This window comes from Schistocerca nitens, chromosome 12 (genome assembly GCF_023898315.1).
Source record: "Schistocerca nitens isolate TAMUIC-IGC-003100 chromosome 12, iqSchNite1.1, whole genome shotgun sequence".
Taxonomy (NCBI): domain Eukaryota; kingdom Metazoa; phylum Arthropoda; class Insecta; order Orthoptera; family Acrididae; genus Schistocerca; species Schistocerca nitens.
In genome coordinates, this window is record NC_064625.1 from 189561162 (window position 1) to 189583974 (window position 22813).

General features: G+C 45.3%; 1 protein-coding gene across 3 annotated transcripts in view; it reads left to right on the forward strand.

The window, feature by feature from the left end:
- The window catches only part of LOC126215393 (aminopeptidase Ey-like), a 406189-nt gene that overhangs the window by 278169 nt on the left and 105207 nt on the right, over positions 1-22813 (forward strand). For all 3 annotated transcript variants that reach the window (XM_049942100.1, XM_049942099.1, XM_049942101.1), the window contains exons 5-6: positions 15035-15346; positions 18183-18366. In XM_049942100.1, coding sequence (XP_049798057.1) covers positions 15035-15346; positions 18183-18366 — 496 coding nt within the window. The remainder of the gene's footprint in view (positions 1-15034; positions 15347-18182; positions 18367-22813) is intronic.

A 22813-nucleotide genomic window follows, 5' to 3' on the forward strand; every position in this document is an offset into this window, starting at 1 on the left:
CGGGGACGAAATCGTCTTCCAGAACCTTCACTTACCGTTCGGTAGTCACCGTGCGATCGAGGAATATCGGACCGGTTATTCCGTGACTGGACATTGCACACGACACAGTCACCAGTTGAGGGTGATGACACTTCTCGATCGCGAAATGCGGATTGCCAGTCTCCTAATGCGCCAATTTCACTTACTGACGAAGCTACCCAATTTAGAGCGCATAGTAATTCCCATCGAGCCCCGCGGTCAACCGAGCAGTTTGAACGTGTTAACGCAAACCGTTCGGAAGTTACGACGATTACATTTCGTGTAGTTCAATAGCTATCAGCCGGTATGCTTGAGGCGTAGCGCCTCCGCACCGCTGCTGTCACCTGTTAGGACGATATCGTTAGAGGCATGAGTCATCGACAGATGTCACCAGCTGACATGGACCTGAGTTACACAGCTGCACGTAGTTGTACTAGTAGGCGGCAGAGGTCAGCTGTTGACGGACACTACTAGCAGTCGCAGTCAAAACAATTATGTTTGACTAATATTTAATGTATTTGCATAATTATAACTGTTTTATGTGTGTAGTAATTAGCAATGTGAGTGTTGTATGAGTGAAGAACAGAAGTAAGTGAAAATTGTTTTGTTTATTCACGAAGTACCAGTTAAACTATACAGGGGATTTACTATAAATAAATCTGCGGTCAGTTTATGATACTAATAAATCGTGAGTAGAACACAAATTAATCGGTAATTTCTGAAGGAGTAATTTTATATTTCATTCTTTTCTAAATTTATTTATTTAGCAATTCCCATAGAAAGAAATGTTTTACTATGATTGGTCATTGAAGTAAAGCGCGGGTTAGCGCGGGATAATACTGCAACCTGATTTGCTGTTTGTGATATCAGCCAATCAGAAAAACGCAGGCTCGCGCCAGTCTATGCTGGGAACGAAGCGTTTGGTGTGATCTAGGGGTCGGTCGGGGCTGAGAGTTCGAACTAGTAAGATCTGATTGAAAGCAGCTCCGACGAAAGTACTGTAAAATCGCGGAAAAACGCTAATTACGAGTTCGCGAAGTAGTACACAGTGTATTTAAGTGAATGGTATAGTGGAAGTCGTGTGGAATTTCGGACGGAATATCAAAATTATTGCTTTTGACTGTTAGTTAAAACCCTGTGGCGTGTTGTGCGATCTAAGACTGGACCAGGTATTACGTGTGTAGCAGAGTGGACAACGTTTGAGCGAGCATTTTCATAACTAAACGATCCGGTCAACTCTATTAACATCGGTAACGGGTGTAAATACCATAAGCTGGCTACGTGTGTGATTGTGGTGTGCGTGGGAACTGTACATTGTGGCCGGCCGAAGTGGCCGTGCGGTTAAAGGCGCTGCAGTCTGGAACCGCAAGACCGCTACGGTCGCAGGTTCGAATCCTGCCTCGGGCATGGATGTTTGTGATGTCCTTAGGTTAGTTAGGTTTAAGCAGTTCTAAGTTCTAGGGGACTGACGACCTCAGCAGTTGAGTCCCATAGTGCTCAGAGCCATTTTTTTGTACATTGTGTAGCCACTTAGTACGGACTTGGCAGTATTAACTGTGATCTTTATCGCAAAAATACAACTGAAAATTTACATTGCCGAGTTAAAATTTTTATTTCAGTACTAGCCACATCCCGTTTACCGGATAATTCTATGTATGTTGCGACCTGCAGTAGACAGTAGTGGTCTAGTATTCCCTACTACAGCTTTTAGCTAGACAAATGAACATTGCTGGACACTGGCAGGGCGGTAAAAAGTAACTTTCCGCGCCGCATGCTCCGAGGAATGTTTTATGGGGCGGGAGAGGTTGCTTCATCACAGACTGAAAAAAAGTCAAAACCTAGCTGACAAAAAGAAGCTGAACGAAACGAAAATGAGCGTAAGGATAGCAATAAGAGAAGCTTTCAATGACTTTGAAAGTAAAATTTTGCCGACCGATCTCACTAAAATCCCAGAGAGGTTTTGGTCTTGCGTAAAATGCATAACCCGATCGCAGCCATCTATTCAGTCACTCGGGCATCGACTAGGAAGATAACAGAGACAAGGCTGAAATACTGAATTCGATCTTCCGAAATTGTTTCACGGTGGAAGATCGTAATACAGTCCACCTATTCACTCGTCTTAAGAGGACCGAAGTGGCGAATATTGAGATAAGTGTTCGCGGGACTGGAAAGCAACAGCAATCGCTTAGTAGTGGAGAGGCATCAGGACGAGATGAGATCTACATCTACATCCATACTCCGCACGCCACCTGACGGTGTGTGGCGGAGGGTACCTTGAGTACTTCTATCGGTTCTCCCTTCTATTCCAGTCTCGTATTGTACGTGGAAAGAAGGATTGTCGGTATGCCTCTGTGTGGGCTCTAATCTCTCTGATTTTATCCTCACGGTCTCTTCGCGAGATATAAGTAGGAGGGAGCAATATACTGCTTGACTCTTCGGTGAAGGTATGTTCTCGAAACTTCAACAAAAGCCCGTACCGAGCTACTAAGCGTCTCTCCTGCAGAGTCTTCCACTGGAGTTTATCTATCATCTCCGTAACGCCTTCGCGATTACTAAATGATCCTGTAACGAAGCGCGCTGCTCTCCGTTGGATCTTCTCTATCTCTTCTATCAACTCTATCTGGTACGGATCCCACACTGCTGAGCAGTATTCAAGCAGTGGGCGAACAAGCGTACTGTAACCTACTTCCTTTGTTTTCGGATTACATTTCCTTAGGATTCTTCCAACGAATCTCAGTCTGGCATCTGCTTTACCAACGATCAACTTCACATGATCATTCCATTTTAAATCACTCCTAATGCGTACTCCCAGATAATTTATGGAGTTAACTGCTTCCAGTTGCTGACCTGCTATTTTGTAGCTAAATGATAAGGGATCTATCTTCCTATGTATTCGCAGCACATTACACTTGTCTACATTGAGATTCAATTGCCATTCCCTGCACCATGCGTCAATTCGCTGCAGATCCTCATGCATTTCAGTACAATTTTCCATTGTTACAACCTCTCGATACACCACAGCATCATCTGCAAAAAGCCTTAGTGAACTTCCGATGTCATCGACAAGGTCATTTATGTATATTGTGGATAGCAACGGTCCTACGACACTCCCCTGCGGCTCACCTGAAATCACTCTTACTTTGTAAGACTTCTCTCCATTGAGAATGACATGCTGCGTTCTGTTATCTAGGAACTCTTCAATCCAATCACACAATTGGTCTGATAGTCTATATGCTCTTACTTTGTTCATTAAACGACTGTGGGGAACTGTATCGAACGCCTTGCGGAAGTCAAGAAACACGGCATCTACCTGTGAACCCGTGTCTATGGCCCTCTGAGTCTCGTGGACGAATAGATTCCAGAAAGATTATGTTAAAGGACATTGCTCCGCTTGTAGGAGCATCCTAGCGGCTGGAAGACCATTTTCGAGAAGGGCCGTACGACAGAGGCACATAATTTTAGCCCTATAGCGTCTGTTGTAGAATTATGGAACATGTTGCATGCTCATGTATTATGACGACTTTGGAGAACGAAAATGTCCCCTACTAAAACCAACATGGCTTCCGCTAACAGAGATCCTGCGAAACTCGGCTCGCACTGTTCCTCCATGAGATCCATAGCGCTGTCAGACAAAGGCGCAGAGGTTGATGCCGTGTTCATTGATTTCAGTAAAGCATTTTACTCTGTTCCTCACTGCCGTTTAGTGAAAAGATACAAGTATTGGGTCAGATTTGCGACTGGATACAAGACTTGAAAACAGATATGTCGATAGTGTGATAGGACGGTCGCGGTTTACAATATGTGTAAATAATCTAGTATAAAGCGGTGCAAACGGCACATGCTGTAAAATATTAAAATATCTAGCAGTAACCATCCGGAGCCACCTTCAGGCGAATGACTGCATAAAAGAAATTAGTAGGAGAAGCCGATGCTAGACTGTGATTCACAGGAGCAATCTTAAGGAAATGTAACTCATCGACCCCAGAAGTGGCTTACAAAAAGTTTTCGGGCACTTTTTGAGTATTGCTCATCAATCTAGGACCATTATCGGGTTGGGTTAGAAGTAGAGACAGAGAATATCCAAAGAAGAGCAGTGCTTTGCGTCAGAGGGTCGTTTAGCTCTCGCGGAGATGTTGCGCAAAACTCTAATGATAGGCGATAGAAGAGGCATCGTGCAGGTTTACTCTTGAAGTTCCGAGAGAGTACATTTCGGCAAGAGTTGGGCAGCTTCTTACTTTTTCCCACATACGTCTCGAGAAGTGGTCGCAACCGACAAATTCGAGACGCTACAGCTACACAGAGATTTACCGGTAATCATTCTTCCCACGTACCATTCGTTAGGTGACAGGGAAGGGAGGATTAGCTAGTTGTACCACAAGTACTCTCCGCCACACACCGTGCGCCGGCTTCTGGAGCGCTGATGTAGATCTGTATGAATTATTGCAACTCTGTGTCCACTGGCACTCAGACACTTGTTTCCACTGGTGGCTGCGAATTTTGACTGCCCACGGAGGACTTGGCATTAAGTGAAACTTCCTGGCAGATTAAAACTGTGTGCCGGACCGAGACTCGATCTCGGTACCTTTGCCTTTCGTGGGCGAGTGCTCTACCATCTGAGCTACCCGAGCACGACCCACGCGCCGTCCTCACAGCTTTACTTCTGCCAGTACCTCGTCTCCTACCTTCCAAACTTTACAGAATCTCTCCTGTGAATCTTGCAGAACTAGCACTCCTGAAAGAAAGGATATTGCAGAGACATGGCTTAGCCGCAGCCTGGGGGCTGTTTCCATAGTGAAAATCCCATTACGGCATTAAATGCTCACTGCACACCTCCTCCGCACGGATGCAACTGTTGCGGTGTCTCTATCATCACCTCTTCATCGTCACGTGACACTGCCACTCGATCTCGTCCAGGTACAGCGTGACAGTTATTGAACTGTATGAAATAAAATAATCGTAACGTCTGAGCTGTTTGCCCGAGGACGTTCAAACTGCACGGTTGGCGCGGGATGTGGTGGGAATAAGTACGAGCACATATTGTTTCATTTGGATTGGTTCGTCAATAAGCAAAATTGGCGCATTGGGGGTCTGACAGTCCGCATGTCGCTATCGAGAAGTCTCTTCACCCTCAACAGGTGACTGTGTGGTGTGCAGTGTCCAGTCACGTAACGATCGGTGCGATATTCGTCGATGGCACGGTGACTACTGAAGGTTTTGGAAGACGATTTCATCCCCGTTACGCAAAGTGAGCCAGATTTCGACGGAATGTGGTTCATGCGAGACGGAGTTCGGAGCAGGGGAGTGTTTGATGTCCTCGAGAAGCACTCTGGAGACCGCACTGTGGCTCTGGGGTTCCCAGAGGCCACTGGCATGGGCCTCGATTGGCCGCCGTATTCTCCACATCTGAACACACTCGGCCGCTTCTTATGGGGCTAATATAAAGAGAAGGTGTACAGCGGTAACCCCAAAAGCATTGCCGAGCTGAAAGCAGCCATTCAGGAGGTTATCGACAGCATCGGTGTTCCGACACTTCAGCGGGTCGTGCAGAATGATGGCAGGCATATCAAACATGTCATAACCTAAAGTAGAATATCTGTAGTGGCGTTTACATGTTGAATAATGTTTGTGCACCCCGTAGTTTGTAAGTAATTTACGTTTCTCGTATATTTCAGTAACTGTCGCCGTGTATATCGCAACAGTAGCCCCGCTCAGATCACTGGGACGGGACGGCTGTGTCAAGTACAGTCTCTCAGAGTAGGCCTCTTTCAAACCCCGTCCCATAGCCGGCGAGTCAGGTTTTCCCTGTGGTATCTGCAGTCACTATCCGTGCTGGGGGACCAGTATTTCTTTGACAACTTGTCGATCAATTCGTCGTCCGAACTACAAACGTTCTCTGTACAAATTCGCCACACAAACGCCTCACCCTGCAGCTGGCTGACAGCTTCTCCATTGGTTCCAGCCTCTCGGTACAAACGCCACGAAACTGATGCGCAAGCGCTAATTGGTGAAGACATTCACAGCATTAAAAGCACGATGCATACCTGTAGCCATTCACCCCGTTTGGCTGCCGTTTGCGAGTAATCGACGAAAACAAAAATTCGGTATCTTGCGTGGCGCTTAGTTGCGTTAAATAGTAGTTCACTGCAGATTGCATGTTTGGTGTAATCGATTTGGGTGTGGCCTTCACAAGTACAAACCTATCGCTGTGAATCTAGTTATACGCTTTAATTTTTTTTATTTTTAAATCTTTATGTGGCTTTGATCATTCTTCTTCTTCTTCTTCTTCTTCTTCTTCTTCTTCTTCTTCTTGCGTTACGGCCCCTGTAGGACCACGGGTAGCCCCTTTGTGGACTGCATTTTCCTCTTCTTCTCCCAGAACCTCTTCGTTCTTTCTCTTCTTCTCTCCCGCTCTTCTTCCGAGATCTTCAGTTTCCATTTCTCCTGTCGGCTCCACTGGTGACACTCTAATCTTTTCCTGTATTCCTGTCTGTCATTGATCTCTGGCATATTGGTCGGTGTATATTTGTTCCTCCAATTTTCCTTTCCTTCGACCTCGATCCCCAATTCCAACCAGTCCTTCCGAAGTTCAACAACCCAGTTGGTTCCTGTCTTTCCCCTTGTCCTCCCTGTCGTTTCCCACATTCTCTTCGTCATTATGTCCATACTCATCCTAACTACATGCCCAGCAAACCTTGCCCTTTTGAGTCTGATTTCCCCGGATATTGTTCCCTAGGTCTTCCCATCCACCTCTCTCCACCTCTTTTGGGACCTAGTACTTTTCTCTCTTCTTTCTCTAGTTGTTCTGCCCCATTTCTTCCTAGTTTCATCGTCTCAGCAGCATACAACACTGCATTCCTCCTGTTGCCTTGTAGTGGCTTATCTTTGCCTCTGTGGATATATTTTTTTTATTGTATATCTCTCTCGTCATACAGAAGCCTGACCTCATCTTCTTTATCCTCTCCGTTATTCCCACCTTGCTCCTGTTCCTTCCTGTTCTAAATTCTTCCAGGTATTTAAATTTGTCCACCATTTGCACACCGAGTGAGGTGGCGCAGTGGTTAGCACACTGGACTCGCATTCGGGAGGACGACGGTTCAATCCCGCGTCCGGCCATCCTGATTTAGGTTTTGCGTGATTTCCCTAAATCGCTCCAGGAAAATGCCGGGATGGTTCCTTTGAAAAGGCACGGCCGACTTCCTTCCCGTCCTTCCCTAAAACCGATGAGACCGATGACTTCACAGTTTGGACTCTTCCCCCAAAACAACCCAACCCGACCATTTTCACAGTGCCTTCTGGTGTTTCCCAGTTTGCAGTGGTATTTAATGTCTTTGTCTCGTTATAGGCGATCCTCAATCCCACCTTTCTGGCAACCTTACTCAAGTTGTCGAGTTGTGTCTTTGCATCTTCTTCCATCTCAATTACTATTGCTATGTCGTCTGCAAAGTCCACTTGAGCCCTGTCGTCCTTTTTGTCCCCCACATGGGTCTTTGGTATTCCCATTTCCGCGTTTACTGCTCTCCACTGCCTGATCACTTCGTCCAGTGCTATATTGAACAACGAGGGTGACAATCTATCTCCTTGTTTAACACCAGTATTGATCTCATATTCTTCTGACAGTCCTCCTCTGAATCTCACCCTTGCTTTTGCATCTGTCAGAATTTCTTTTATGGGTTCTTGTGTAGTTCCATCAAGTCCTCTGTTCTTCGGGATCCTAACAAGAGTCTGTCTGTCAATGGAGTCATATGCCTTTGTGAAGTTCACGAACGTTATCACTGTCTTCTTGTTTTTTAAGGCCCTATGTTCCATCAGTTGCTTCAGGATAAATATCTGTTCCATACAAGCTCTTCCCTTCCTGAATCCAGCTTGGTAATCGCCAACTGCACTTTCTACCTCTTCTTCTACTCTCTTGAGCAATAGTTTTGACAGCACCTTGTATCCGACCTCTAGCAGCGATATTCCGCTGTAGTTGTTTTTCATCTCTCTTGTCTCCCTTCTTGTGTATTGGTACTACAATTGCATTCTTCCATCCTTCTGGCAATGTCTTTGTTCTCCAGATCTGGTGCATTATGTTGGTCATGTTGTCTATTGCTTTGTTGCCTCCCCACTTTATCATCTCGGCTGCTATACCATCTTCTCCAGTTGCCTTATTATTCTTCAGATCGCGTATGGCATGTGCGACTTGATCCCTGGTTGGAGGGCGTGGCTCTGTCTCTTCTGTGTCAGTCCCCAGTTCCAGCTCTTCTTCAGGTGGTTCACAGTTCAGCAGGTCGTGAAAGTGCTCTGCAAAAATACGACAGTTCTCCTTCGCACTGACAGCCAGCTCCCCTTCCTTATCTCTTATAAACAGTTCTCTACCCTTGTATCCAATCAGACTCTTTTTGAATTTCCCGAAAAAATGTCTGCTGCTGTTTTTCCTGAAGTTGGTCTCAATCTCGTCCAGTTCCTGCTTCATCTTCTGTCTTCTGGTCCACCTTACTGCTCCAGTCTCTCCAGGCGTTCCTGCGAGTCTCTACCGCGTCCTCACATTCCTTGTTCCATCACCAGTGCTTCCGTTTCTTTTCTTCCTTTCCCCATAGTTCAGCCTGTTTCGCCATATTTCGCTTCATGTAGTTCCATTAATTGAATGATTGAATTTCTTCCTCATATCTGGATAGATTGTGGCTTAATTTGTCTCTGTCTACCTTTATGTTTTCTGTTGTTCTATTCGTCTGTGGCAGTCTGTCCCTGTTTGGAATCCAAAGGCACTTAACTTCTGGAAGATAGTGATCCGATTCTATTCTTGTGTTCTTCCTGACCTTTGTGTTCATATTCTCTTCAGCGTTTGTCCAGCTGATTGCTATGTGGTCAATTTGGAATTCCCAAGGCGGGTGCACGGGTTTGCCCATGTCTTTTTCTTACACGGTTTGGCCCTGAAGTGTGTTGTCATCAATCTCATTTTGTGTTCTCGACACAGTTCAATTAGTCTTTCTCCATTTTTGTTTGTCCGCTGGTGTGCAGGGTACTCACCCACTACTCCTTTATGTTGCTTCTCTCTTCGAATCTGTGCACTATAATCTCCTACGAGTATCTTTACATGTCTGTATGGTATGTTTTTCAGTGTATCATCTAGCTCCTCCCAGAAACTGTCTGCAACTTTCTTGTCTTTCCTGTTCTTATCATTTGTAGATGCATGTCCATTTATTATTGTATACTTTTTGTTCCCTGCTTGAAATGTCAGTGTTGATATCCTTTCTGACCTGCTCTTCATTTCAGTTATGTCATCCTCGTATCTCTTGTCTACTATGAAGCCCGTACCAAAGCATGTCTTTCCTTTCCCACTCTACTTCTGGTTTCCCCTACAGTATTATGAAGCCTTCTGACTCCACTGTAGCTTCGTCAGTGTATCTTGTTTCTTGCATCGCTAATATTCCAATACTTCTCTCTTTCACCTCATCTATCACCTGTTTAAGTTTACCAGTCTTAATCAAATGGTTCAAATGGCTCTGAGCACTATGGGACTTAACTGCTGAGGTCATCAGTCCCCTAGAACTTAGAACTATTATACCTAAGGACATGACACACATCCATGCCCGAGGCAGAATTCGAACCTGCGACCGTGGCGGTCGCGCGGTTCCAGACTGTAGCGCCTAGAACTGCTCGGCCACTCAGGCCGGCCCAGTCTTAATCATTGTCTGTACATTTATGGTTCCAATTCTGAAAATCTTTTTAGTTTTAATGTTCTTTGAGGTTCTTTGGAGCTCCGACTCTTCCCTTATGGACTTTTTGGCAGGTCCCCAGACCTTGGTCAACTGGGGATTGTCCCCCTGGGGTAATCTCGATTCCATAGTGCGATCCATTCCATGAGCTAAAAAAAAATTTTTTTTTTTTTGATGGGACGGCTCGTGTCTGTCCAGTTATACGACTGAAGCTGTTAGCCGCAGAAGATGTGTTGAGGCCGCCCCTGGCATGGGGACACGGGCGCCTTCAGTAGCCGGCCCGAACGCCGCTACCTGATACATTCCAGCGTCTCTTCCGCTCTCTCTGCCGTTGGGAAGCGACGCTCCTCTTCCGCCTTCGAGACCGTTGGCCGGGCTTCGCCTGTAACCCTAGGTAGGGGCCCTAACTGGGTGCTACCATCCGGAGCCAGACGGACCCAGGTTTTTTTTACGAGGTTGTTACTCCTCCCCCTCCTCCTACCCCATGACTTGCGAGATGGGGTCCCGGGCTTGGAACTTTGATTTATTCTGTTAATTCGGTAAATGTAATTTTTTTGTTTCTATTCCTATGTCACTTCATTTTAACCATCGTATAAATTTTTCATTTGGTCTCATATTTTTATGTCATTCCTTTTCTACTCGGAACTTTTGTGAATGTGAATTTAGTTATCTTTACTCGTTATTATATTGAAATGTTTGAAAATGCCGATTTCTTGGTTAAAAAGCAAAAGACGAAATAATCTGCTTGTATTGACTGTGTAACGGTGTCGAAATGTGTTTTTAGTTATAAGATGTGCATTTTTCGTATGGTAATCGCCATACAAACATTTAAAACGTAGGCTAGATTCCTATTGCACTATGGACGAAATAACGCCGATGAAAATTTGAACTAAAGAAGGAATTATAACTAAAATGAGATTCAAGCAGAATGAGGAATACAAATAAATAATACTGCAACACAGACAATAAAACAAGATGATAAAACGAAACAAATGAAATCGAAATTGACACATAAAATTAATTAAAATCACATGAACAAAGATTTGAAATGGAAAAAGAGTGATAGGAAGAAAACCGAGAGCGAACAGAGATCTTGGCAGACAGAAATAAAAAAATTCATTTAAAAAAATAACGTTCAAAGTAATTTCGATAAAAATTAAAAAAGAAATTGTATGTACCTGCACGTGAAGACCTTACGCTATGCACTACACCACGCAAATAGTCTACTAAATACAACTATTTAACATTATTGGGCGTCCTGCAACATTCCAACGTTTTTTTTTCGTCGATTGCTCGCAAAGGTTGACCCAGCAGGGTGAATGGCTGCAGAGTGTACCAGGGATCTTAACCCACATCACTGTGCAAATGGTTTCTACAAGTCGATCCCACCCCTTGATACCTCTGCTTTTTGGGACCAGACAAGTTCTGCATTTCGTTTTCTAATTTTTCTCGGCCAGCTCACCCTGGACCTCAGCATCTTGCCGTCCGAGCCCTTGTGTCCAGTCCGCTGCTCGCGGTGATGCGGTAGCGTTCTCGCTTCCCGCACCCGGGTTCCCGGATTCGATTCCCGGCGGGGTCAGGGATTTTCTCTGCCTCGTGATGACTGGGTGTAGTGTGATGTCCTTCGGTTAGTTAGGTTTAACTAGTTCTAAGTTCTAGGGGACTGATGATCATAGATGTTAAGTCCCATAGTGCTCAGAGCCATTTGAACCATTTTTGAACCTTGTGTCCACTCCTCTGCTTTAGCTTCTGGCTGCCTAATTTAGTCCTCACTGACTCAATCGCTGCCTCATTTGCCCTCACGTTCTTCTCCAATTGTGCGTGCATTGCCTTCCGCTGGTTGAATATCCAAGAGTCTGGGTCATTACACGCGCATTTCTAATGCCCACAGAAAAAAAAGAGAGCCAACCGCTGAGTTGTGACGTGCCGATCTCATCTGTACGAATCGTGGCACACGTGTGATGTGCCCTGTCGTGAACAGCGACTTTGACGGTACTTCCCGAATATGGCCGACCGAGGAGCTCAGTTACTGCGACTCGTGACACTTTAACTGTCCTTATCTGTCGCCCAACTGCACGCTCGTTAAGTGCTTCATTACTGTGCACTTCACACACACATTTACGGATGTTCGCCATGGTTTCTTTCTGGCACACAAGAATTCAACTGCAGCACGTTTCTTTGCAACAAGTTTCTTGCGTAGAAGCCATTTTTATGGTTCATGGTAGTTCTGCTATCAGTCAGAATGGTCCGAAACTGCGCTCGAGTGCAGAACAACACTAAATTTAAAGAATATAAAAGTATGTATTCATAAAGGCTGTAAAAATTTTTGGGGCATTATTTATTGGACGATGCTCGCATAAGGAAAAGGAATGGGTCCCAAACTGAACCCTGTGGGACACTATTCTTGATTTCACTAAAATTCTCCCTCCGTCCAACTTTGTACGAGTTTTTCAGCACAACGTTTTAAATTCTGTCTGTTAAACATGATTGAAAATAGTTGCTTGAAAAACCAAACAGTTTCGTAAAACGTTATTTTTTTCTACCAGAACAACAAAATCCATGTAATGTGGTCAGCACCCTCCTCTCCTGGCGATTTCCAGTTTTCGTGACCAGAGCCGCTGCTTCTCAGTCAAGTAGCTCCTCAATTGTCCTCACAAAGGCTGAGTGCAGCCCACCTGCCAACAGCGCTCGTCAAATTCGGTCACCTGTCCGAATGACAGCCAACTCCGACAGTGCTTAAGTTTGGTGTTCTGATGAGACCAAGTATTGCCACTGCGACAAGACAGTTGGCTTTTCTTATTTAAAAGCTTTAAAATTTGACGAGTGAATGTGTAAGTAGAGCAACCCTTCTGGAATGTAAACTGTGATCACCTTGAGTGAATTGTGTGTGCAGTAATGGTAGTGACCATTAGGTACCTTTGATGTTGGGCAGTGTGAGTTAATGTTAGGTGACAAAGTTGCCATCATTAGCACCGCACTGAGTTTGAAGGAGGTCACGTAATAGGGCTAAGAGAAGTTGGATGTTCCTTCTGTGATATTGCAGAATGACTTGGCAGGAATGTAACACGGTTACAGGCAACAGAGATCACAAGAAGGTACAGTCGCAAGAAGACTGGGATCTGGACAGCGACGTGGCACTTCCAGCAGGGAAGGCCGTCGTGTTCAGCGTACGGTTCTGTCGCATCGTACCGCACCTGCGGCAGCAACGTGAACTGCAGTTGGCACCACACTGACACAACGAACTGCTACAAATTGGTTAGTTCAAGAACAGCTCCAAACCAGACGCCCTAAAGCCTGCATTCTACTGACCCCAAACGATCACCATTTGCAGCTTCACTGGTGTCAAGAGAGAGAGTGGAGGTCTGTGGAGTATTCTGATGAAAGCTGGGTCTGCCTCACTGCCACTGATGGCCGTATGTTGGGTTGAGGACTTGCAACCGACACGTACGTGTGCTCGACACTCTGGACCTACCGGGAGTGCAGCACTACTCTCGTGGGTATCCCATGCGCTCTGACTGCAGATCTGTACGTGCAGCTGTTGATTCCACTTTTCCACATAACGCTGTTCTATTCCAACACGCTCTACAGAGAGTCGACACGTTGCCTCTTCCTGCTCAGTCACCGGACCTGTCTCCAGTGGAGCACATACCGGACATCATCGGACGATCTCCAGCGTCATCCACAAACTGTACTCGTATTGACCGGTGAAGTGCAATTGGGATGGGGGACTCCGTCCCACAAACTAGCATCTGGCACCTCTACGAGGGCTATGCAGAAAGTTTTTAGCAGGCCGTAAAGTGTAAGGTGGAGGACACTGGGGTTGTTTTCATTAGAAAGAGCGATGTTTGTCTATCTTGGGAGATGCGCGCGCAGCCCCTGGCTAGCGGTGATCCCCCCACAGTGTGGTAAGAAAGCACAGGCAGTGCTGAGTCAGAGACGGTGCAGGATGGAGCTGTCGCGCCGCGACTTTCGCGCCATGATTTCTTACGATTACAAAAAGGGTTTAAGTGCCGAAGAATGCCATTCTTCTTTGCTGCATGTTTTTGGTGAAGCTTCCTCTTCTAGGGCCACAGTTGGAAATTGGTTTCGCGAGTTATCGAGGGGTTGGCAGTCAATTGAAGATGAACCTCTTCCCGGTTGGCCAGCAACAGCTGTGACTCCTGAAAACATTAATGCTGTGAGGAAAATGATCAAAGAAGATCCACATCTTACATTTTCCGACATTGAAGTTAATAGTCACTTAGGTCTTACTAAGAGATGTGCCCGTTGGGTGCCACATTCCCTGACAGAAAGCCAAAAGGAGGCGAGAGTGGACTGGTGTCGTTTCGTGCTCGAAAAATTCAGTAGAGGGAAGTCCCAAGAGACCTACAATATCGTCACAGGTGATGAAACGAGGGTCTACCATTATGATCCTGAAACGAAGAGACAGTCTTCTGTGTGGTGCTTTCCAGGGGAGGAACCACCCACAAAAGTTCGACGAAGTCGGAGCTCTGGAAAAAAGATGGTGGCAACTTTTTTCACAAAGATCGGGCATCTCACCTCTGTGACCTTGAAACACGTCGTACAGTCAATACTGAATGGTACGTGAACGATTGTCTTCCAAAAGTCATCGCCACATGGAAGTCACAGCATCCAAAGTCCAATAGTGGGCACCTTCTGCCGCATCACGACAATGCATCTGCGCACACGGCTGCCAGAACGATGGACTTTCTGGAGAAGGAAAAAGTGCGAGTGTTACCCCATCCCCCCTATTCGCCTGACGTGGCCCCCTGTGACTTGTTTCTGTTTCCTAAGACTAAGGAAAAAATTCGAGGGCAGCGGTTTTCATCAGATGAAGAGGCCATTGCAGCGTACAAGAGTGACATCCCAAAAGAAGCTTGGACTGACACATTTCCTAAGTGGTTTCAGAGAATGGAACAATATATACATGCTAATGGAGAGTATTTCGAAATGTTGTAAACGTCTTTTGCAAATAAATTTTTTTTTCACACATTCTGCTAAAAATTTTCGGCACAGCCCTCGTACAACACAATGCATGCATCTTTGCATACTTGCACTCAACATTCTGGTGGTTACACCAGCGTTACACATTTTCAAAGAGTTGTTTCGCGCTTACATTAACCTGTGCTCTTATAATGATCATCAGTTGCATATGTTATCTAGAGAAAGACTTTACGGAAATTTCATTACACTACATGAATTATTTTTTGTTGTTGCACATTTTTTTTTTGTCGGTATGTTGGGCGAGTGTGTGTGTGTGTGTAAGTCGAGCAGCGCTTGTGGAATCCAAACTGAGTGAACTGTTTGTGCGGTGGCGGCAGGGAGGGGCGCCCCGAGTGGACGGTGGACCACTTCCAGCAGTCGCTGCGCATGTCGACCTACCTGGTGGCGTTCGTGGTGTCGGACCTGGAGCACGTGGACTCGGCCACGGGCGACAACACGACGCTGTTCCGCGTGTGGGCGCGCCGTGAGGCGCTGCTGCAGGCGGGCTACGCCACCGCCGTGGGCCCCAGCGTGCTCACCTTCTACGAGCGCTTCTTCCAGGTGCTCTACCCGCTGCCCAAGCTGGACATGGTCGCCATCCCGGACTTCGCCGCCGGCGCCATGGAGAACTGGGGGCTCGTAACCTACAGGTGAGCTCGCGGGAGGAGCCAGTCACCTGGCTGGCCTCCGTGTACTACACTACGTTTCACCTACGAGCATTTCTGTCTTCAGGGCCTCCCTTAGTCTAATCATACATCCTCAATGAGCTGACACTGCAGGATAAGCAATACACTGGCAAGCCTTCACGTTCTTGTTGTTCTTGTTGCGGTTTTCAGTCCTGAGACTGGTTTGATGCAGCTCTCCGTGCTACTCTATCCTGTGCAAGCTTCTTCATCTCCGAGTACTTACTGCAACCTACATCCTTCTGAATCTGCTTAGTGTATTCATCTCTTGGTCTCCCTCTACGATTTTTACCCTCTACGCTGCCCTCCAATACTAAATTGGTGATCCCTTGATGCCTCTAAACATGTCCTACTAACCGGTCCCTTCTTCTAGTCAAGTTGTGCCACAAACTTCTCTTCTCCCCAATCCTATTCAATACCTCCTCATTAGTTACGTGATCTACCCATCTAATCTTCAGCATTCTTCTGTAGCACCACATTTCGAAAGCTTCTATTCTCATCTTGTCCAAACTATTTATCGTCCTCGTTTCACTACCATACATGGCTACACTCCATACAAATACTTTCAGGAACGACTTCCTGACACTTAAATCTATACTCGATGTTAACAAATTTCTCTTCTTCAGAAACGATTTCCTTGCCACTGGGAACCTACATTTTATATCTTCTCTACTTCGACCATCATCAGTTATTTTGCTCCCTAAATAGCAAAACTCCTTTACTATTTTAAGCGTCTCATTTCGTAATCTAATTCCCTCACCATCACCTGACTTAATTCGACTACATTCCATTATCCTCGTTTTGCTTTTGTTGATGTTCATCTTATATCCTCGTTTCAAGACACTGTCCATTCCGTTCAACTACTCTTCCAAGTCCTTTGCTGTCTCTGACAGAATTACAATGTCATCAGCGAACCTCAAAGTTTTTATTTCTTCTCCATGGATTTTAATACCTACAAAACAAGAAACGTGTTATTTTGTAAAGCAAAGTTGCTACTCACCATACAGCAGAGATGCTGAGTCGCAGACAGGCACGACAGAAGACTGTCACAAATAAAGCTTTCGGCCATTAAGGTCAACAACAGAGGCACACACACACACACACACACACACACACACACACACACACACACACACACAAACTGCAGTCTCAGGCAATTGAAAGCACACCGTGAGCAGCAGCACCAGTCGATGGTGGGAGTGGTGACTGGGTGGGGGCAAGGAGGAGGCAGAGGCGGGGTGGGGAGGGGGAGGGGGGAGGGATAGTGTGGTGGGGGTGGCGGACAGTACAGTTCTGCAGGTTAGACACAGGGCAGGGCAGGGGAGAGGTGGGGAGGGCAAAAGGAAGGACTCGGCACCTCCGCTACATGGCGAGTAGCTTATTGTGACCCAGTGACGTGGATTTTCCATTGTTCGAAACATCTCATTTTTTAAATTCTTTCCATTCTGTTTATCTGTTAAAGATCAAACAATATGCTAGATCTAGTGCCCCACTGCAGCCTCCTAAGGTACGAGCATATGGGATTGGTTCCCAAGTATGTGATTGGCTCGAAGACTTCTTAAGTAATAGAACCCAGTACGTTGTCCTCGATGGTGAGTGTTCATCGGAGGTGAGGGTATCATCTGGAGTGCCCCAGGGAAGTGTGGTAGGTCCGCTGTTGTTTTCTGTCTACATAAATGATCTTTTGGGTAGGGTGGATAGCAATGTGCGGCTGTTTGTTGATGATGTTGTGGTGTACGGGAAGGTGTCGTCGTCGAGTGACTGTAGGAGGATACAAGATGACTTGAACAGGATTTGTGATTCGTGTAAAGAATCGCAGCTAACTCTATATTTATAGATAAATGTAAATTAATGCAGATGAATAGGAAAAATAATCCCGTAATGTTTGAATACTCCATTAGTAGTGTTGCACTTGACACAGTCACGTCGATTAAATATTTCGGCGTAACATTGCAGAGCGATACGAAGTGGGACAAGCATGTAATGGCAGTTGTGGGGTTCATTGGTAGAATTTTGGGACGATGTGGTTCATCTGTAAAGGAGACCGCTTATAAAACACTAATACGACCTATTCTTGAGTACTGCTCGAGCGTTTGGGATCCCTATTAGGTCGGATGGAGGGAGGACATAGAGGCAATTCAGAGGCGGGCTGCTAGATTTGTTACTGGTAGGTTTGATCATCACGTGAGTGTTACGGATATGCTTGAGGAACTCGGGAGGGAGTCTCTAGAGGAAAGGAGGCGTTCTTTTCGTGAATCGCTACTGAGGAAATTTAGAGAAATAGTGTTTGAGGCTGACTGCAGTACAATTTTACTGCCGCCAACTTACATTTCGCGGAAAGACCACAAAGAGAAGATAAGAGAGATTAGGGCTCGTACAGAGGCATATAGGCAGTCATTTTTCCCTAGTTCTGTTTGGGAGTGGAACAGGTAGAGAATATCCTAGTTGTGGTACGAGGTGCCCTCCACCACATACCGTATGGTGGATTGCGGAGTATGTATGTAGATGTCTCCTTGGACTCTTTGGGTATCTATGTGCGTAAATGTTCTTGAAGCAGTCCCACTGTACGAGAATGTAACACTGTAGATCTTGCGGTTTGTACATCCTCTGAAAACCGTTATCCATTCAAAATTGCTCGTCGTGCAGCTGTCACGAGCCCCTGTCATAACCTACATCACTGTTACTGAGCATTTGCACGACTTTTTTACCATCGTGTGAGAGGCTGCGGAGTGTGACGTGGCTGCCATTGCGACAGGCCCTGGCCGTGCAGGGGTGACCAAAGTGAGAGCATTTGTGCTTCCAGGGAGCGGCTGCTGCTGTTCGACAACGCGGTGTCGTCGGTGCTGGCGAAGCGCGACGTGGCGTCGGTGATCGCGCACGAGCTGGCGCACCAGTGGTTCGGCAACCTGGTCACCATGCGCTGGTGGACCGACCTGTGGCTCAACGAGGGCTTCGCCACCTACGTCGCCACGCTCGGCGTCCACGACGTGAGTAGCTGGTGGTGCCGCCTGTGGGGCGGCTACTCCTCCCTGTGAACGTGGACCGGGACAGTACAGTGACGTACTGCACACCATAATGTTGTTGTTAATGTTGATGATGTTGTTGTTGTTGTTGTTGTCGTGGTCTTCAGTCCCGAGACTGATTTGATGCAGCTCTCCATGCTACTCTATCCTGTGCAAGCTTCTTCATCTCCCAATATCTACTGCAGCCTACAGCCATCTGAATCTGCTTTTACCCTCCACGCTGCCCTCCAGTACTAAATTGGTGATCCCTTGATGCCTCACAAAATGTCCTACCAAACGGTCCTTCTTCTTGTCAAGTTGTGCCACAAACTCCTCCCCAATTCTATTCCATACCTCCTCATTAGTTATGTGATCTACCCATCTAATCTTCAGCATTCTTCTGTAGCACCACATTTCGAAAGCTACTATTCTCTTCCTGTTCAAACAATTTATCGGCCATGTTTCACTTCCATACATGGCTACACTCCATACAAATACTTTCAGAAACGACTTCCTGACACTTAAATCTAACGCGATGTTAACAAATTTCTCTTCTTCAGAAATGTTTCCTTGCCACTGGCAACCTACATTTTATATCTTCTCTACTTCGACCATCATCACTTACTTTGCTCCCTAAATGGCAAAACTCCTTTACTATTTTAAGCGTCTCATTTCCTAATGTAATTCCCTCAGCATCACCCGCCTTAATTCGACTACACTCCATTATCCTGGTTTTGCTTTCGTTTATGTTCATCTTATATCCTTCTTTCAAGACACTGTCCATTCCGTTCAACTGGTCTTCCAGGATCTTTGCTGTCTCTGGCAGAATTACAATGTCATCGGCGAATCTCAAAGTTTTTATTTATTCTCCATGGATTTTAATACCTACTTCGAACTTTTCTTTTGTTTCCTTTGCTGCTTGCTCAATATACCGATTGAATAGCATCAGGGAGAGGCTACAACCCTGTCTAACTCCCTTCCCAACCACTGCTTCCCTTTCATGCCCCTCGACTCTTATAACTGCCACCTGGTTTCTGTACAAATTGTAAATAGCCTTTCGCTCCCTGTATTTTACCCCTGCCACCTTTAGAAATTGAAAGAGAGTATTACAGTCAACATTGTCAAAAGCTTTCTCTAAGTCTACAAATGCTAGAAACGTAGGTTTGCCTCTCCTTAATCTTTCTTCTAAGATAAGTCGTTGTGTCAGTATTGCCTCACGTGTTCCAACATTTCTGCGGTATCCAAACTAATATTCCCCAAGGGGCGGCTTCTTCCAGCCTTTCCATTCGTCTGTAAAGAATTCGCGTTAGTATTTTGCAGCTGTGACTCATTAAACTGATAGTTCGAGACTATAAGATGCATCTCAGTTTTTAAGCAATTTTTTAAAAAAATAGCAACATTTTGTAATTTTTACTATCAGACTGAAAATCTAGATTTAAAAATTGTTTGTGTAAAAAACCGAACTGACCTTTAAAATCCCTGAAAATCGTCATCTGAACTTTCTTCTTCCTCTTTCTCTTTCTCTTCGTTGTCGCTGTTGTTGTCTTCACATATAAGATGGCCTTCACTGCCATCGAGAGCGTTACTTCTGTCGCACTTGTTGAATGATTTAACAATAATGTCTTCTCTCACTCTAGACCACTCCTGTTATACTCACTGACACACTTGTTCTATTGTAGGTCGTTGTGAACCTCTCTTCAGCGTGAATACGTGCTAGGTTTCACCCATCATCCAGTTTTTCCATTCCTCTCTCATGACCTTACGACTTATCTTAGAAGTAAGATTAAGGAAAGGCAAACCTAGCATTTGTAGGCTTAGGGAAAGCTTTTGACAACGTTAACTGGAATACTCTCTTTCAAATTCTAAAGGTGGAAGCGGTAAAATACAGGAAGTAAAAGGCTATTCACAAATTTTACAGAAACCAGATGGCACTTATAAGAGTCGAGGGGCGTGTAAGGGAAGCAGTGGTTATTCAGTCTGTATACTGAGCAAGCAGTAAAGGAAACAAAAGAAAAATTCAGAGTAGGTATTAAAATCCATGGAGAAGAAATAAAAACTTTGAGGTTCGCCGATGACATTGTAATTCTGTCAGAGACAGCAAAGGACTTGGAAGAGTAGTTGAACGGAATGGACAGTGTCTTGAAAGGAGGGTGTAAGATGAACATCAACAAAAGCAAAACGGGAATAATGGAATGTAGTCGAATTAAGTCGGGTGATGCTGAGGGAATTAGATTAGGAAATGAGACACTTAAAGTAGTAAAGGAGTTTTGCTATTTGGGGAGCAAAATAACTGATTATGGTCGAAGTAGAAGGCATATAAAATGTTGAATGGGAACGCCAAGGAAAGCGTTTGTGAAGAACAGAAATTTGTTAATATCGAGTATAGATTTAAGTGTCAGGAAATCGTTTCTGAAAGTATTTGTATGGAGTGTAGCCATGTATGGAAGTGAAACATGGACGATAAATAGTTTGGACAAGAAGAGAATAGAAGCTTTCGAGATGTGGTGCTACAGAAGAATGCTGAAGATTAGATGCGTACATCACATAACTAATGAGGAGGTATTGAATAGAGTTGGGCAGAACAGGAGTTTGTGGCACAATTTGACAAGAAGAAGGGACCGGTTGGTAGGACATGTTCTGAGGCATCAAGGGATCACCAGTTTAGCATTGGAGGGCAGCGTGGAGGGTGAAGACCACAACAACAACTACTCTCATACACTCTTTCAAATGGTTTATTTATCGAGACATTAAGAAGTTACAATTGTAAACAAAGTTCTTCCCCAATAACAGCAAGCTCTGCATTTTCCTGTCTCAATTTCTCTTTCACCGAATTTCCCAAATGATTGCTAAACTGAAGTAGCACAAGAAGAGAACTCTTCTTCAGTACAGGACGTTTCCTTCTCTCCCACATTCTGTTGATCCACAATTTCACACCGGCCTCATCCGTCCAATCCTTGTCATGTACGTCAACAACAACACCGGCCCTATTTCATAACGCTTCGGCATTGTTTTGCGCTGGAAAATGATCATTAGCGCCTTTCATGGCAACGGTTCTGCTACTCAGCACAACAGATGTTGGAGGATTTTCGTCCATGTTCGCTATCTGGTTTAGTTTCGCACTGGTTTTCTTTCAATTTTGAACAATAAAGCGATGCAAAGGTAATATTTTCTCTTTCTACTCTTGCGGCGTTTTCTGAGATATTATCGTTTTAGTTCGCATGCCAAGACCATAACGCCCTATAAACTTGTAGCACGAACGAATTACTCCCTCAAAGTCTCTCAAGTTCCACTGTAGCGCAAGCTTACGGGCGTGTATTTGAATCATTCTGAAGCCATTTCACGGTGTCCTCGAATCCATTTCAGTACGTCATCCCCCAGTTTTATCCATTTTGCTTGGGTCCTGTATTTCCACATAACCTCTTCCTCGTTTTTTTTTTTCAGTTCTTCTTTGCTAGTCCGCCAATCGCGAATTTTTTTTTCTGTTGGCGGAGAGCCGAAATGCAGGTCAGCTGCTCTGTTTGCATCTTCTTCTGCGTATGCTATTACTTCAAATTTACAGCCCGCATCGCACGAATACCTTTTATTTTTTACACTACGAAACTAATTTATTTATTTATCGTATCCAAGACATCACCATTTTACAAAAAAAAATTATATTACAATGCAAGAGAAGCAGTTATAATACAATAATACATGGTTATAAGGTAAATTAACTACAATAATATAGAAAAGTATGTAACATATAATGATAAGCGCTAAGGATGCGAAACAGAGCGATTTTCATATCCCACGTGAAGCCCAATACACTGCAGCTTGAATAGCCTTGTCATTTGCTTCAAATAGGTCTCGAGTCGAACACGGGTTGTTTAGTTTCCTGCAGACCAGTAGGTGTTGTGGGTGTTGCTGTTCTCCACACTCGCAGGGCTCGTCTGCACTGATGTAGCCCCATTTTTCCAAGTTTGCCCTGCATCTTGATACACTTGTTCGTAGTCTATTCAGGGCTTTCCAGGTCGTATATGCGAGTTCAGAGGCAGCTGTGGGTTCTTCCCTGGGGCTATTCCCTGGTCTTACTGGGTCCACATTGTACCACAGCTCTTCTCGTCGTGCTCTAGGCGATAAAAGAGTTGCTTCAGTTGTTCGTAGGAAACTCTTCCTCGATTTAAGTCGGCGAGGTTGAAGATTGTATCCGAACATTGGATGCCTGGGATCTGTCTCCTGTTTATGTTTCTCGATTTCTGCGGCAGTCCTTCTTCTGACGTCTGGCGGGGCTATGCCCGTGAGGTGGTACAGCTGCTCTGTGGGAGTTGGGCGGAGGCATCCTGTCACGATGCGTCCAGTCTCATTCAATGCTATATTTACTTGTTCAGCGTGGGTGGAATTTTGCGAAACGGGTGCCGAGTACTCCGCAGTGGAGAAACATAAAGCTAAAGCT